General features: G+C 43.8%; 1 protein-coding gene across 1 annotated transcript in view; it reads right to left on the bottom strand.

Moving 5' to 3' along the window:
• SLC9A4 (solute carrier family 9 member A4) overlaps positions 1–16187 on the bottom strand; it is a 90674-nt gene that overhangs the window by 49635 nt on the left and 24852 nt on the right. Inside the window, exon 3 of the mRNA XM_077482670.1 lies at positions 12086–12345. Within this exon, the coding sequence (XP_077338796.1) occupies positions 12086–12345 (260 nt within the window). The remainder of the gene's footprint in view (positions 1–12085; positions 12346–16187) is intronic.

The following is a 16187-nucleotide window of genomic DNA, read 5'->3' as shown; positions in this document are numbered from 1 at the left end:
GTAATTTTTAAGGAACCTCTGGACCACCAAGTTCAGCACATGCGCAAGGCAAGGGATGTGCTTCAAACTGGCTAGGCCCAGAGCTGCTATGAGATTTCGCCCATTATCGCACACCACCAGGTCGGGCTTGAGGCTCACTGCCACCAACCACTCATCAGTCTGTTGTTCCATGTCCCTCCACAACTCCTGTGCGGTGTGGGGTTTTCCCCCCAAACAGGAAAGTTTTAAAACTCCCTGGCTGTGCTGAAGTTGGTGATGAAGGTGTTAGGCTGACTGAATGAGGAGGGGGTAGAGGATGAGGAAGCGGAGTAGGAGGAGTTATCAACAGGAGGCAAACTGAAGCGCCCTGCAATCCTCAGGTGGTGGAAGGACATGCGCCAAACTGCTATCTGCCTCAGGCCCAGCCGCCACTGCATTTACCCAGTGTGCTGTTAGGGAGATATAACGTCCCTGACCGTGCTTACTGGTCCACACAGCCGTAGTTAGGTGGACCTTGCCACAGATGGCGTTGCGTAGTGCACACCTGATTTTGTCCCCAACTTGGTTGTGCAGGAAAGGGATGGCTCGTCTGGAAAAGTAGTGGCGGCTAGGCACGACGTACTGTGGGACAGCCAATGCCATCAGGCTTTTAAAACTCTGCGTCTCCACCAGATGGAATGACAGCATTTCAAAGGCGAGGAATTTTGAAATGCTGGCATTAAGGGACAGGGATCGCAGGTGCCTAGGGGGGTACTTCCTCTTCCGCTCCAGTGTTTGGGAGATAGAGAGCTGGACACTTCCATGGGACATTGTGGAGATGGTTGGTGACCCAGGTGGTAGTGTTGCTGGCAGATCCTCTGTTTGCGGGTTGGCAGGTGCCACTGTCACTACAGAGGTGGATGAAGAGGCCGAGACCACAGCAGAAGAGGAAGCAGGAGGAGCCAGAGACCTTTCTTGGTTTTTGAGGTGTCTACTCCACTGCAGCTCGTGCTTTGCACTTAGATGCCTGGTCATGCAGGTTGCGCTCAGGTTGAGAACGTTTATGCCTCGCTTCAGGCTCTGATTGCACAGCATGCAAACCGCTCGTGTCTTGTCATCAGCACATTGTCTGAAAAACTGCTACGCTATGGAACTCCTTGGACCTGGCTTTGGTGTGCTTGGTCCCTTGTTGTGTTGGGCAGTAGCAGGCGTACTGTCTAGGGGATGGACGCTCCACTTTTGCACCCTGCTCCCTCTTCTGCTGTGCTGGTGGCTCTGTGCGACCACTGTCTCTTCCTCCGAACTACACTGGTCACCAGCATGACGATGATTCTGAGTGGGGTCCAGGACCTCATCGTCCTCCACATTATCTTCCACCCAGTCTTCACCCCTGCCCTCCTTGTCGGTCTGCACAATTGCAAAAGCAGCAGCAGTTGGCGCCTGTGTTTCGTCATCATCCGAGACGTGCTGCGATGGTCCTCCCATGTACTCATCTTCAAACATAAGTGGTTGGGCATCAGTGCACTCAATCTCTTCCACTTCTGGGTCCGGGCTAGGTGGATGGCCCTGGGAAACCCTGCTAACAGAGTCATCAAAAAGCAGAAGAGACTGCTGGCTTATTTGCAAGGGGGTGATATGAAAGACTGATGGACATCGGCTGCAGGTGCCAACTCTGATCTTTCATCATGAGACTGGGTGAGAGACAATGTCAAGGAACCAGAGGCACTGTCAGCAACCCAATCTACTATCGCCTGTACTTGTCCTGGCCTCAACATTCGTACAGCCGCATTAGGCCCGACCAAATACCGCTGCAGGCTCTGTCGTCTATTCACACCAGAGGAAGGTGTTTCCCTTGTGCGTGTAGCTGGCACAGATCCACCACATCCTCTCCCTGCAACAGGAGCTCCACCAGCAGCACCACGACCGGAGCCACGTCCCTTCTTTGACGTTCTCCTCATATTTTCCAAATTTAGGATCTTGCCCTAAATGGGTGTTTTTGCAATAGAGGAATACACCCAGAGTATGTAAACGTGTATCTTAGAGCTTCAGAAATGGCGAAAATGCTATTCAAAAGAAATGTTTTTGGCCTAAAAAAATTTTTTTGAATAGCACAATAGAAGAAAAGTATATAAATTGTGTAACACACACCTCCATATATGCAGAAAACACTGCAAAGTTTTTTTTTTTTTTGCACTAAATGGGTGTTTTTGCAATAGCAGAATACACCCAGAGTATGTATCTTAGAGCTGCAGAAATAGCGAAAATGTATGTGTATGTTTTTTCTCTGTGTCCTGTGCCGATCGTTTGGTGTGGGATGGCGGCTGGAGCGCATATGCGTTCCAGCTCGCCGCTCTGTTCCTGTAATTGCACAGCTGCAAGCCTCGGTTGAGATTGAGGCTTGGTTTTACACTAGCGCAGTATGGTTCATGTGGTGGAGACTGCACATGCACGCGAGCGCCATAGAGACGACCCTGCCCGCTCATGATGTCATCTGGCAGCAGTTTTAAAAACCTGTCAGATTCAGACAGGTTTGCTGCTTCACCTTAGCAAAAAAAAAGAGCAAAATTCACTACTTGCTCTGTGGAATTCTGGGGTAAGAGTTTTTATGCTTAATCCTTGCTGAATTAACTCTGTATTGGCTGATTGATTCTGAACACTAGATGGTTTTGTGTCATTCAATAATTTATCTTTTTGCTATTGACTTAGTTCCAGCTTGTCTGAATCTATTACTATGGATGTCTCTTTGCCCCTTTGTGGCCAGCCCTTGCGCCGCAGGTAGGATGGAATTTTATTGTTCCTTTCTGCCTGTTTGTTGGGTTGGTTTGGGGGTAGTAAAAAAATTATCATTTATTTTAGCCCTTCCGTACCGGATCTTCGTTCATCAGCATGCGAAGATAATGCTCAGTCTGGGTCACATCGTGGCCATTCAAGATAAAATTTGGGACGTCATAAGTCCTTTTCCAGACACTGCTCTGACAAGTCAAAGTCCGGGTCTCGGCACTATTCCCACCACCATTCTGGTCGCTCGGAAGGAAAATCCTGTTGGGGTTGCAGAGCTAAAGTTCCAGAAAACAAATCGCTATGCGATTTATGTTTTTTCTCGAGCCACAAAAGAAAGAAATGCTAAAGACCAGCAAGTGGAGGCTTTGGTCAGAAAGGTGGTTCAAGAATCTTTGAGTAAATCAGATTCCACGCATGCGGACGTTCCTCCCTCTGTGCCAAACTCAGTGGTTGAGATGGAAGACTTTGAGGTGCCGGGTCCCTCCCGTGACAGTTTTTCCTTCAGTGGTTCCTCTGACAGTGAAGCTGAAGTGGATGATCCTAATGCAGGGTTTGATTTTTTCCCTGGTTCCTCATCTGGTCAGAGCAGTCAAAGACGCACTAAGATGGGAGGAGCCAGTGGAAGAACCCGCTAAACAGAGGAAGTACTTTAAGCATCTTAAAAAAGAGCGCTCAAATTTTCCCTTTTTGGGGGAACTAGGTGAAATCATCTCGGATGAATGGAGTAAGGACAAGAGGAAGAATTTTTTGATCTCCAAAGTAGCAAGAATGTACCCATTTAAGGGTGAGGAGGTCTGCTCCTCTTATTGATGCGGCTTTGATGAGGCTGGTGAGACATGTCACGCTCCCTCTGGAAGACACCGTCTCTATTAAGGATGGTCTTGAAAGGAAAATCAATATAGATTTGAAGCGTATCTATATTACGGCCGGGATGGACTGTAAGCCAGCATTGGCATTGGCAGCATTATCTAAAGCTATGGAGTGCTAGACTGATTATATGGGTGCGACTTTGAGAAGCATTTCCGAGGATGCATTCAAGAATTCTCCAATACATGAGAGGAAGATGGCGTCAGCGTTTCTGGGTGAGGCATCTCTGGACATTATTAGTCTAGTAGCACGTGTCATGCTGTCTTCTGTTGCAGCTAAACGGGCCTTATGGTTATGCCCTTGGGTGGCGGATCCGGCCTCTAAACAGGCTTGATGCAAAATTCCCTTTGAGGGCGCCTCCCTCTTTGGGAATAAGCTTGATTCAGCCATCACACGTGCTACCGGGGGGAAGTCTGGGTTCTTACCTCAGGATCGCCGGCCTTTAGGTCAGAAGAGGACCCAAGCCAGACAAGATCCGGAACGTGCTAGGGATGCACGCCGTTACAGGCCGGGTCGTGAATTTAGGAAGAACTGGAGGAGAAACTAGCCCTCTGGTCAGAAGCCTTCGAAAACAATATCTTCCGGGAGTCGAGAAGCTGTTAAATCTTTTTGATATAGGACCTGTCCAGGCGGAGCAGGTAGGGGCCCGTCTACTCTGTTTCTGCCATGTCTGGGCAGCCTCGATACAGGACTTTTGGGTCATCAAAACAGTTTCCCTAGGGCATGCCTGCGTGTTCAGCAGTCCACCCATACATCGCTTTGTTCCCACGGGTCTTCCTCATTCAGAAGAAAAGAGGGAAGTTCTTCTGGCTTACACGGATTCCCTTATTGCTCAAGGTGCGGCCATTTTTGTCCCAACAGAGGAAAAATTTCAAGGGATATATTCCCCTCTTTTTATGATCCTCAAAAGGAGCGGGTCTTGGACTCGACTTGACTTACCTGAATTCCTTTATAAAAAAGGAGAAATTCAAGATGGAAACATTATTGACTATACGACCGACAATACAAACAGGCGATTGGTTAGTTTCAACAGATCTGAAAGACGCATACTTTCACGTCCCAATCACGAAGGACTTCCAGAAATATCTCAGATTTTCAGTGGACCAAAGACATCTCCAGTTCATATGTCTCCCGTTCAGGTTTACAAGATCGCCACGGGTGTTTTTAAAGCTCTTACTGGCGGTGGTCGCCTTGATCAGAATCAAAGGTGTCCGATTACATCATTATTTGGACGACCTACTCCTGCTGTCACAGGACAAGGAGCAGTTGCTGTCGCACCGAGATCAAGTCATCTCTACCCTGATAGGGTTCGGTTGAACAGGGAGAAAAGTCACCTGGAGCCAACACAGTCTCTAGTGTTTCTCGGGACACAGTTCGACACTGCGAAGAGCACGATCTCTCTCCCTCTGGAAAAGATCTTTTGATAGTCCGAGACAGAATTCATCTGGCAATGTCAGCTTCCATTCTCAGGGCTTCTCAGTGCCTCAGGATAATAGGCACCATAGTAGCCACAGCTCCTATGGTGAAGTGGGCGCAATGGAGGATGCAACCTTTTCAAAAGGGTTTCCTTCAACAGTGGAATCCGGAGTTGCAAGATCACCTGATTCGAATAACTCCTACTATGCGGGAAAGTCTCCCCTGGTGGTTGCAATGGAAGAATCTTCTCAACTGCCATTCGATAGCTCCAGTGGCTTGGATAACAGTAACAACAGATGCCAGCAACAGGGGCTGGGGCGCTCCTTGTCTGTCAGAAGTAGCCCAGAGCAGGTGGGATTTTCCACCTCAGGGGGTGGTTTCAAATGTATTGGAGCTTCAAGCTGCCTTCCAGGCCCTTCGGGCTTTCCTCCTTCTGACATCGGGGACCTCAGTCCTCATGAGGTTTGACAATACGACATCGGTATTGTATATCAAGAGAAAAGGGGGCACTAGCAGTCTCTCCCTTCTGAAGGAGGTGAGTCCAATCATGTCTTGGGCCCAGACGAACCTGACGGCATCGGATTAGATGCTCTCACGGATCAGTGGAGATTCCACAAGGCGTATGCCTTTCCTCCAGTCCCGGTCATTCTTCGGTTTCTTTCGAGGCTCAGACAGGAAGTAGCCGAGATAGTGGCAATCATCCCATATTGGCCCAACAGGCCATGGTTTCCTCTCCTGTTACAACTGAGTTACCGGAACCCAGTTCCGCTACCTTCCAGACCGGATCTTCTTCTACAGGGAACATCTCTTCATCCCTGCCCATCTCATCTTCATCTGATGGTCTGGTGGTTGAGAGGAAGAGGCTGGAGGGGTTGGGATGCCCAAGTTCAGCATTGGCTACCTTCTTAAATGCCAGAAAACAGGGTACGAATAAAGTGTATCAGAGAATCTGGTCTAAATTTATGGACTATGTCTTATCTTCTAGTGGTTCTTGTAACAACCCAAAAATAAAGGATGTTTTAGGTTTTCTCCAATCGGGTTTGGATCTGCCATTGTCTGTAAGTCCTCTGCGGGTCCAGGTTTCCGCAATCTCTGCCTTTACTGGTATCTCTTGGGCAAAACATCCTCTTACCAGGCAATTATTTAGAGGTGCATCAAGACTTAGGCCTCAGAGAAAGCCAAGGTTCTCCAAATGGGATCTTCCCCTTGTTTTGGATTTCCTCTCAAGAGAATCTTTTCAACAAGTGGATTAGCTATCTATGAAAGACATTTCTCTTAAAACAGCATTACATCGGCTAAGAGAGATTCAGAGATTAGTGCCTTGGGTTCTAAGGAGCCCTTCCTTACCTTCTTCCCAGATCAAGTGGTCCTGATCCCAATGTTAGGATCAAATCCTAAAGTGACATCGGTATTCCACGAGAATTAAGAGATTGTTCTTCCAACTTTTCAGTAAGTTGATTCTTCAGTGGCTCTGGATGTTGGGGAAGTTTTGAAGTACTACTTGGAAGTTACAGCATCTTTCAGGAAGTCAGATCATCTGTTTGTCTATTTTTACAGGTAAAACAGGGGATTGCGTGCTTCCTCTAGAACCATTGCGGGCTGGATCGTACAGACTATTCAAAGGGCGTATGAGGCTAAGGGACAGGCTCCTCCGGAGGCCGTGACTGCTCAGTCTACCAGAGGTATATCGACGTCATGGGCAGCTTTCCGACACATGTCAGCAGAAGTAATCTGCAAGGCACCCTCATGGTCATCGATAAATACTTTCATGAAGCACTATGGTATTGAGCCAGCGACTCTTTCTTCTGTTAATTTCGGTTTAAATGTTCTATCTGTTTGAACAGTGCTAATTAAAGCTTCCTTTTGTTGAACCAGCAATTTGTGCCCACCCGGGTGTGTATGGCTAGTTATTTCCCATACGTAGGCTGCCATGGAGTCTGTCAGGAAAACAGAAAATTTATACCAAATACTTACCGTAATTTTCATTTCCTGATGGACTCCATGGCAGCAGGAGTTCCCTCCCATTTGCTAGAGTAGGCTAAGTTATGGAACACAGTCGCTGATTAGGAGAAAAGATTTATGGGAGTGGGGTCCTATGAGGTATGAGAGGCGGGATTAACCCATACATAGGCTGCCATGGAGTCCGCCAGGAAAGGAAAATTATGGTAAGTATTTGATATAAATTTTCAGTTTTTTTGAATAGCACAATAGAAGAAAAATATATACATTTTGTAACACGCATCTCCACATATGCAGAAAACACTGCAAAGTTTTTTTTTTGCACTAAATGGGTGTTTTTGCAATAGCAGAATATACCCAGAGTATGTAAACGTGTATCTTAGAGCTGCAGAAATGGCAAAAATGCTATTCAAAAAAATAGTTTTTGCCCTAAAATGTTTTTTTTGAATAGCACAATAGAGGAAAATTATTTAAATTGTCCACATATCCACATATGCAGAAAAAACTGCAAAGTTTTATTTTTTTGCACTAAATGGGTGTTTTTGCAATAGCAGAATACATCCAGAGTATGTAAACGTGTATCTTAGAGCTGCAGAAATGGCGAAAATGCTATGCAAAAAAAAATATTTTTGCCCTAATTTTTTTTTTTAGAATAGCACAATAGAAGAAAAAAATATAAATTGTGTGTGTAACACATGCCTCCACATATGCAGAAAACACTGCAAAGTTTTTTTTTTTTTTTTTGACACTAAATGGGTGTTTTTGCAATAGCAGAATACACCCAGAGTATGTACCGGGTGTATGTCACAGTAACATATGCAGTGCTGGTGCACTGAGTTTGCAGATAAAAGTTAGATTTTCTCTGCCACTGGGCTCATGGCAGTGTAAAAAGACTGTGCACTGCAACCCAACCAGGTAAATCTATGTAGATCGCCGAGTTATTAGAATAGATTTCTGAATCTGGACTCCTACATAATTCTCTCTCCCTCAAAGCACCAACAGGAACCTTGCCCTACACTGTCTATCTTTTCTCTTAGTGCAGTGTAAAATCGCTGACTAATTAGAATAGATTTCAGAATCAGGACTCCTATCATGTAATTCTCTCCCTCACAGCAGCCAGGAACCTGTCCCTACACTGTCTAAAGCAGAGTGACGTGCTGTGCTGTGTGCCTCTAGCTTAAATAGAGGCTGGGTCACATGCTGCACTGGCCAATCACAGCCATGCCATTAGTAGGCATGGCTGTGATGGCTTCTAAGAGCACACCAGTTAAACAAATGTTGATTGGCTGCTGCAGGGCTTTTTAAAATGCACCATTACGTTGCTGAACACCGGACCCGAACCCGAACATACAGTCAATTGTTCAGGTTCGGATTCAGGACACAAAAACCCAAAAGTTCGGTACGAGCCCAAACTTTGCAGTTCGGGTTCGCTCAACACTATTGAAAAGTATTCGTACCCCTTGAAATTTTCCCCATTTATTCATGTTACAACCAAAAACGTAAATGTATTTTATTGGGATTTTATGTGATAGACCAACACAAAGTGGCACATAATTGTGAGGTGGAAGGAAAATGATAAATGATTTTCCAAATTCTTTACAAATAAATGTGTGAAAAGTGTGACATGCATTTGTATTCGGCCCCCCGAGTCAATATATTGCAATTACAGCTGCAAGCCTTTTTGGGGAAGTCTCTACCAGCTTTGCACATCTAGAGAGTGAATTTTTTTCCCCATTCCTCTTTGCAAAAAAACTCAAGCTCTGTCAGATTGGATGGAGAGCCTCTGTGAACAGCAATTTTCAAGTCTTGCTACAGATTCTCAATTGGTTTTAGATCTGGACTTTCACTGGGCCATTCTAACACATGAATATGCTTTGATCTAAACCATTCCATTGTAGCTCTGGCTGTATGTTTAGGGTTGTTGTCCTACTGGAAGGTGAACCTCTGCCCCAGTTTTGCAGACTGTAACACGTTTCCTTTTACGTTTGCCCTATATTTGGCTCCATCCGTCTTCCCATCAACTCTGACCAGCTTCCCTGTCCCTGCTGAAGAAAAGCCTACCCAGAACATAATGCTGCCAACACCATGTTTCACGGTGGAGATGGTGTGTTCAGGGTGATGTGCAGTGTTTTCCTGCCACACATAGCTTTTGGCATTTAGTCCAAAAAGTTAAATTTAGGTCTCATTTGACCAGAGCACCATCTTCCACATGTTTGCTAAGTCTCCCACATGGCTTATCAAAAACTGCAAACGGGACTTCTTATGGTTTTTTCAACAATGGCTTTCTTCTTGCCACTCTTCCATAAAGGCCAGATTAGTGGAGTGCACGACTAATAGTTGTCCTGTGGACAGATTCTCCCACCTGAGCTCTGGATCTTTGCAGCTCATCCAGAGTTACTATAGGCCTCTTGGCTGCTTCTCTGATTAATGCTCTCCTTGCCTGGCCTGTCAGTTTAGGTGGATGGCCATGACTTGGTAGGTTTTCAGTTGGGCCATACTCTTTCCATTTTTGGGTGAGGGATTGAACAGTACTTTGTGAGATGTTCAAAGCTTGGGATATTTTTTTTATGATCTATCCCTGCTTTAAATGTCTCCACAACTTTATCCCTGACCTGTCTGGTGTGTCCCTTAGCCTTCATGATGCTGTTTATTCACTAAGGTTCTCTAACACACCTTTGAGGGCTTCACAGAACAGCTTTATACTGAGATTTTAAGTGGATGTAAACCTTTTACATAGACCCAGTGAAGTGAACAGCCTCAGATGATACAGCTTGATATACTGTTTAGAAAGTGCATGTCCTGTTAGAATTTTCTCTTCTTGATTCACCTGTAGGTGTGGATTTTTGCCATACACTGTGAGACTGCTGATTGGAAGAAAGGTACACTCCCCCCTCCACATAAGCAGAGACTTGCGGAGCTGTGCTGTGAATAGATCAGCTCCCAGCTAATCTATTTATAGCACCCACCCTGACACAAAATACAGCTGGGTTTTATCACAATTGTCGGAAAAAACTTGTCAGAAGTTATGCAGAAGAACGGAGCAGGAGAAAGCCACGGGACTTAGGGCTTTGAACAGAGATAATAAAAAAAACACTGCAGATATATGTGCCCAGCTCAAATTTCATGAATCGGGTTTGTATCCACTTTAAATTACCTACAGGTGGACTCTATTAATTAGGTGACTTCTGAAGGCAATTGTTCCACTAGATTTTCAATAGGGGTATCAGAGTAAAGGGGGCTGAATACAAATGCACACCGCACTTTTCAGATATTTATTTGTAAAAAAGTTTTAAAACCATTTATTCTTTTCCTACCACTTCACAATTATGTGCTCCTTGTGTTGGTCTATCACATAAAATACCAATAAAATACATTTATGTTTTTGGTTGTAACATGACAAAATGTGGAAAATTTCAAGGGGTATGAATACCTTTCCAAGGCACTGTACTCATTCACATTGAACACCGATACCACTTTTTTAAGACCGAGTACAAGTACCAATACTTTTTTTCAAGTACCGCCAATACCGATACTTTTTTTTAATGTCATGTGATAGTGGCATTATTATGCGGCACTGATAGGTGGCGTGGACTGTGTCAGTAGTTTTTTTCATTTTATTCGATTATTTTTGCTATTTTATATTTTACAATTTATTATTTTTTACAAAATCAATTACTATTAGGTTCTATTCACATATATGCGAATCAAATGCATTTTGAACCACATCTGATTCACATAACGACAGCAATTTAAAGGCCGTACAAACACCTAAAACACCTTAAATCCACCATAATTATGCCTTCTAAACGGACTCCAATACCTTTTGCCAATAGACCAAATTTTGTCCAAAAATTCTGAAAAATGTATAGCAATTTCAGGTAAGCAAACTTGTCCAGTCTCACTCATGTCTAGTCAAGACAGATATTCTATTTAATATTTACTTAAATATGTGTAAATGTGTGTAAAGTGAACTGTGCATTTTTTTTAAGTGTGCTCGAGAAGTCATCCACTTGACTCTCTACACCTTTTTCAGGCCTGGTTTCTTGAAAGTGCTTAACCAGTCCGATTGTATTTCTTATGCAAGTGCTAAGGGTTCTTTCCCAGATTTGTACTAGGCAGTTTACATGTAGCGCTTCACCCATAGCTCCCAACTCTCTCTGATTTGGTAGCTACTGTCCCTGATTTGAAACAATGTCCCTCTGTCCCTCTGTCCCTCTTTCCTCCTCATTTGTCCCTCATTTTGGTCTGATCCATATAGTTGTATATAAAAAAGGACTTTTTTATCTTTCAAAAAGTGTTTCCCAGTGCTAAACCTTTCATCCAATTTCTAAATTGCTGCATTTGTAAATTTTAAAAGCCACTATAAAGGAATAGTAGGCGTAAAAAAAAAAAAAGCACTTGTGGGTTTAATTCCACTTTTTTGGGGTTAATTCTCCTTTAAGGGGTGGGGCGGGGGCGTGTCCTATGCCTGCATATGTTTGTTAGTAGGTGTCCCTCATTCCTATCTTAAAATGTTGGGAGGTATGCTGTAACTGTACTGTGGCTTCACCATTGGTTGCAATGTTACTCTACTATTGTGGCTAGAAACACATCAGTGATGTATTATGAAATACTGTGATGTATTTTTCTGACTGTATACATGAATGCTGATGATGCAATCTTTGTTACTTGACACATACTGTAATTGCAGTTGGTTATGCAACCATACTGCATGCACCACATGCTTAAAATCTCATATACTGACTGCCCTACCTACTACAAAAATGTGGGTGAACTTTTAGATCCTTTTTCCAGCCTTTTGCATATACAGTACATATATTGTCCTGTTTATTGCCATGGGTTGTTGCATTTATTGGTTACATTGATTAAACATCTGTTATACAATAAAAAAAAGTAGCAGTTATCTAGTCCCCTTTGTAAAGAAAAATGTGAAAGCTAGTAAATCAAAAGCTTATAAAAAGGAAAATACCATAAAGATAAACATTAGTGTATCTTTCTGCACCATCAAACATGTTGTTGAGACAAGCAGAAATTTTTTATGTGAAACATATAAAAGGAAATGAAACATATTTACAACATAATAAAACTGCTTAGTGGTACTTACGCCAAGATTCCAGAGAGATAGAAGGCCTCTGCAGACAGGTATGACAGGTAGCTGAACATGAAAACAAGAAGTGGTTCAATAGAAGTTATGTTCTTGGTGAATCGTGTGATAAATGCAGTGAAGAACCCAAATATGATCCCGATAAACACACCGCCAATTCCAACCATAAAGAAACGCCCGATGCCTGCAAAAATGTCTACGGGTTCAATGCTTTCATAGGTGTGCATTTGTGTGAATGAAATAAAAATATTATACAGCACCTGTAAAGGAGACATAAATTATTGAATACAGTGCAATCAAAATTATTTTTTGGGGCAACTGATTTGTAATGCAGATGAATATATAACTCCAGGAAAAGAGCTAAATACAAATTTGAGTTACAAATCACCAAAAGATTCATATTTGTATTTCCCTTTCTTCCTGTTTGGCAAAACCAGCATGGCAGTAAGTGAGGAGAAATCTCTCTAACAGAGCCCTGGATTGCAGTAAAATGTCCACAAAAGTTCTTATCATTCCCCACCCTCTCCAAAACAAGAAAGTTCAATTAATGCCACGTACACACGACCGGACTTTCCGGCAGACTAGGTCTGATGGAATCAGTCCGTCAGACATTCGATCGTGTGTGGGATAATTCGATAGTTTTTCTTAAAAAAAATCTAACGGACCTAGAAATAGAAGATATTTCAAATCTGTCTGATGGCAGGGGCGGACTGACCATTGGGCTACTCGGGCACTGCTCGAGGGCCCCATGCCACTAAGGGGCCCCATCAGGGTTGCCAGCCTCAGTAAAACCAGGGACAGTATGTAAAAAATGTGTGTGTTTTTTACATCTGTCTTTGAAATGTCCCTTACCGACATCCTTTTGGTCTAAAAATCCAGAGATTATAGCTGCCTCACCTCTCCAGTACCTTCTCAGCCAATAGAAACATGTCTGTGTGTACTGTGTGATTGTATACTGTGTGTGTATATACTGTGTGGCCCAATAATCTCTGATTGCCTGGGGGCCCCATAATCTCCTATTTCCCGGGGGCCCCATGAGTTGTCAGTCCGCCCCTGTCCGATGGACTCAATTCTTATCGTAAAAAACGTTCTTCTGTATGCTGATCCCATGGACCAAATATGACGCAAGGGAAGCTATTGGCTACGTGCTATTGAACTTCATTTTTTAGTCTTGTCTTACATCATCATGTTCAAAATGAACGGACTTTCGAACAGACTTAGGATGGCTATACACCTATAGATTATCTGCAGATTTTCTATGGTTAGATGGAAAAAGTGCAACAGTTTTCACCATGTATACTAAACTGTGTGGGTAGAGGAATCTCCCACTGGGCCAAGCTTCAGTATCTTGCTAGTCGGCCCCACTGGCTCTCAACCTAAACAATGCTTGCACTTAGTCAGAACGTTCAGGTATTATGAGAGCCAGCGGGGCCGACTAGCAAAATATGGAAGCTTGGGCCAATGGGAGATTCTTCCATCCACACAGTTCAGCATAGATGGAGGGATCTGTTGCACTTTTTCCATCTGACCATAGAAAATCTGCAGATAATCTATAGGTGTATGGCCAGTTTTAGTCCTTTTCGTGTGTGGGCCACTCCGTTCATTTGGAAGTCTGACGGAACTCCGTCGAAAGTCCGTCGGGAAGACCATCTGACCTTTTCTGATGGAAAAGTCTGGTCATGTGTATGCGGCATAACAGTTTAAATTTTTGGTGTCGACAGGAATAAACTTAACATGTAGATTTTAACCACTTGACCTTCAGAAGATTTACCCGCCTTCAAGGCCACTTTTTTTGATACAGCACTGTGTTACTTTAAGGCTGTGTTACTTTAAGGCTGAGTTCATACTGGCATTAAAAACACCCCCCCCCCCCCCCCCCCCAATGCCAAATCACATGTATATACACACATGCCCTGTAGTAGTAAAACTGCTATAGGGTGGGCAGCAAGTGGTTAATTAGGAGTAGTGGTATGATCTCAGCTGTGGATTACTGGTTGGGTGTAATTGTGAATGGTTGCCATATTCTTTACGTATTATGTCGCCTGCGTGAATAAAAAGTAAAAAAAGCAAGAAATCAATACATGCATATATGCATACCTTCTATACTGTTCGTCTATCAATTGCATTTTGTATTATAAAGAAAAGCAAATGACAAACAATTTTCTATTTGTGCCTGCACTGTCAAAGGAAGTATTTTACCAAAATCAATATTTTTTCCTACTTTGTTTGCAAATACCACTGTAAACGGAATGAACTATGCAAAGCAGCGCATTTTTAAACAGCAATGAAACCATGAAACAGGATGTGTATACCAAGTTCAAATATTATTTGCTACTAATCTACAAGGTAAATCATATGTGGTGTGTTTGGTAACACAATATTTCTGTATAATGGCCAATAAAGGGGTTAAATTATGGAACTAATATACAGTATCTCACAAAAGTGAGTACACCCCTCACATTTTTCTAAATATTTTATTATATCTTTTCATGTGACAACACTGAAGAAATTACACTTTGCTACAATGTAAAGTAGCGAGTGTACAGCTTGTGTAACAGTGTACATTTGCTGTCCTCTCAAAATAACGCAACACACAGCCATTGATGTCTAAACTGCAGGCAACAAAAGCGAGTACACCCCTAAGTGAAAATGTCCAAATTGAGCCCAAAGTGTAAATTTTTTGTATGGCCACAATTATTTTCCAGCACTGCTTTAACCTTCTTGGGCATGGAGTTCACCAGAGCTTCACAGGTTACCACTGGAGTCCTCTTCCACTCCTCCATGACGATAGCTGGTGGATGTTAGAGACTTTGCCCTCCTTCACCTTCCATTTTAGGATGCCCCACAGATGCTGAATAGGGTTTAGGTCTAGAGACATGCTTGGCCAGTCCATCGCCTTTACCCTCGGCTTCTTTAGCAAGGCCATCTTAGAGGTGGGTTTGGGGTCGTTATCATGTTGGAATACTGCCCTGCAGCCCAGTCTCCAAAGGGAGGGGATCATGCTCTGCTTCAGTATGTCACAGTACATGTTGACATTCATGGTTCCCTCAATGAACTGTAGCTCCGCAGTGCTGACAGCACTCATGCAGCTCCAGACCATGACAACCCACCACCATGCTTGACTGTAGGCAAGCCGCACTTGTTTTTGTACTCCTCATCTGGCTGCCGCCACACACGCTTGACACCATCTGAACCAAATAAGTTTATCTTGGTCTCATCAGACCACAGGACATGGTTTCAGTAATCCATATCCTTAGTTTGCTTTCTTCAGAAAATGGTTTGTGGTCTTTCTTGTGCATCATCTTTAGAAGAGGCTTTCTTCTGGGATGACAGCCATGCAGACCAATTTAATGCAGTGTGTGGCGTATGGTCTGAGCACTGACAGGCTGACCCCCAACCCCTTCAACCTCTGCAGCAATGCTGGCAACAGTCATATGTCTATTTCCAAAAGACAACCTCCGGATATGATGCTGAGCATGTTTACTCAACTTCTTTGGTCGACCATGGCAAGGTCTGTTCTGAGTGGAACCTATCATGTTAAACCGCTGTATGGTCTTGGCCACGGTGCTGCAGCTCAGTTTCAGGGTCTTGACAATCTTCTTATAACCTAGGCCACTTTTATGTAGAGCAACAATTCTTTTTTTCAGATCCTCAGAGAGTTATTTTCCATGAGGTGCCATTTTGAACTTCCAGTGACCAGTATGATAGAGTGAGAGCGATAACACCAAATGTAATGCACCTGCTCCCGATTCACATCTGAGACTTTGTAACACTAATGCCCCGTACACACGAGAGGACTTATGTCCGACAGACTTCCAAAGGAGTTCTGCCGGAGTTCCGACGGAGTTCTGACAGACTTTTCGGCCGAACGGACTTGGCCACACACGATCACACTAAACTCCGTTGGATTCGAACGTGATGACGTACGACCCGACTCGAATAAGGAAGTTCATAGCCAGTAGCCAATAGCTGCCCTAGCGTCGGTTTTAGTCCGTCGGAGTAGCACACACACGAGCGAATTTTTCGAAGGGGACCGGGTCCGGCGGAGTTCCGTCGGGAAAATTTGAAGCATGCTTCATTTCTAAAGTCCGTCAGACTTTAG

This window comes from Lithobates pipiens, unplaced genomic scaffold (assembly GCF_037356315.1).
Source record: "Lithobates pipiens isolate NorthernLeopardFrog02 unplaced genomic scaffold, aLitPip1_a1.2 Scaffold_16, whole genome shotgun sequence".
In the NCBI taxonomy this organism is placed as follows: Eukaryota; Metazoa; Chordata; class Amphibia; order Anura; family Ranidae; genus Lithobates; species Lithobates pipiens.
The sequence above is the reverse complement of the archived record's forward strand: the minus strand, read 5'-3'. Positions and strand labels throughout refer to the sequence as shown.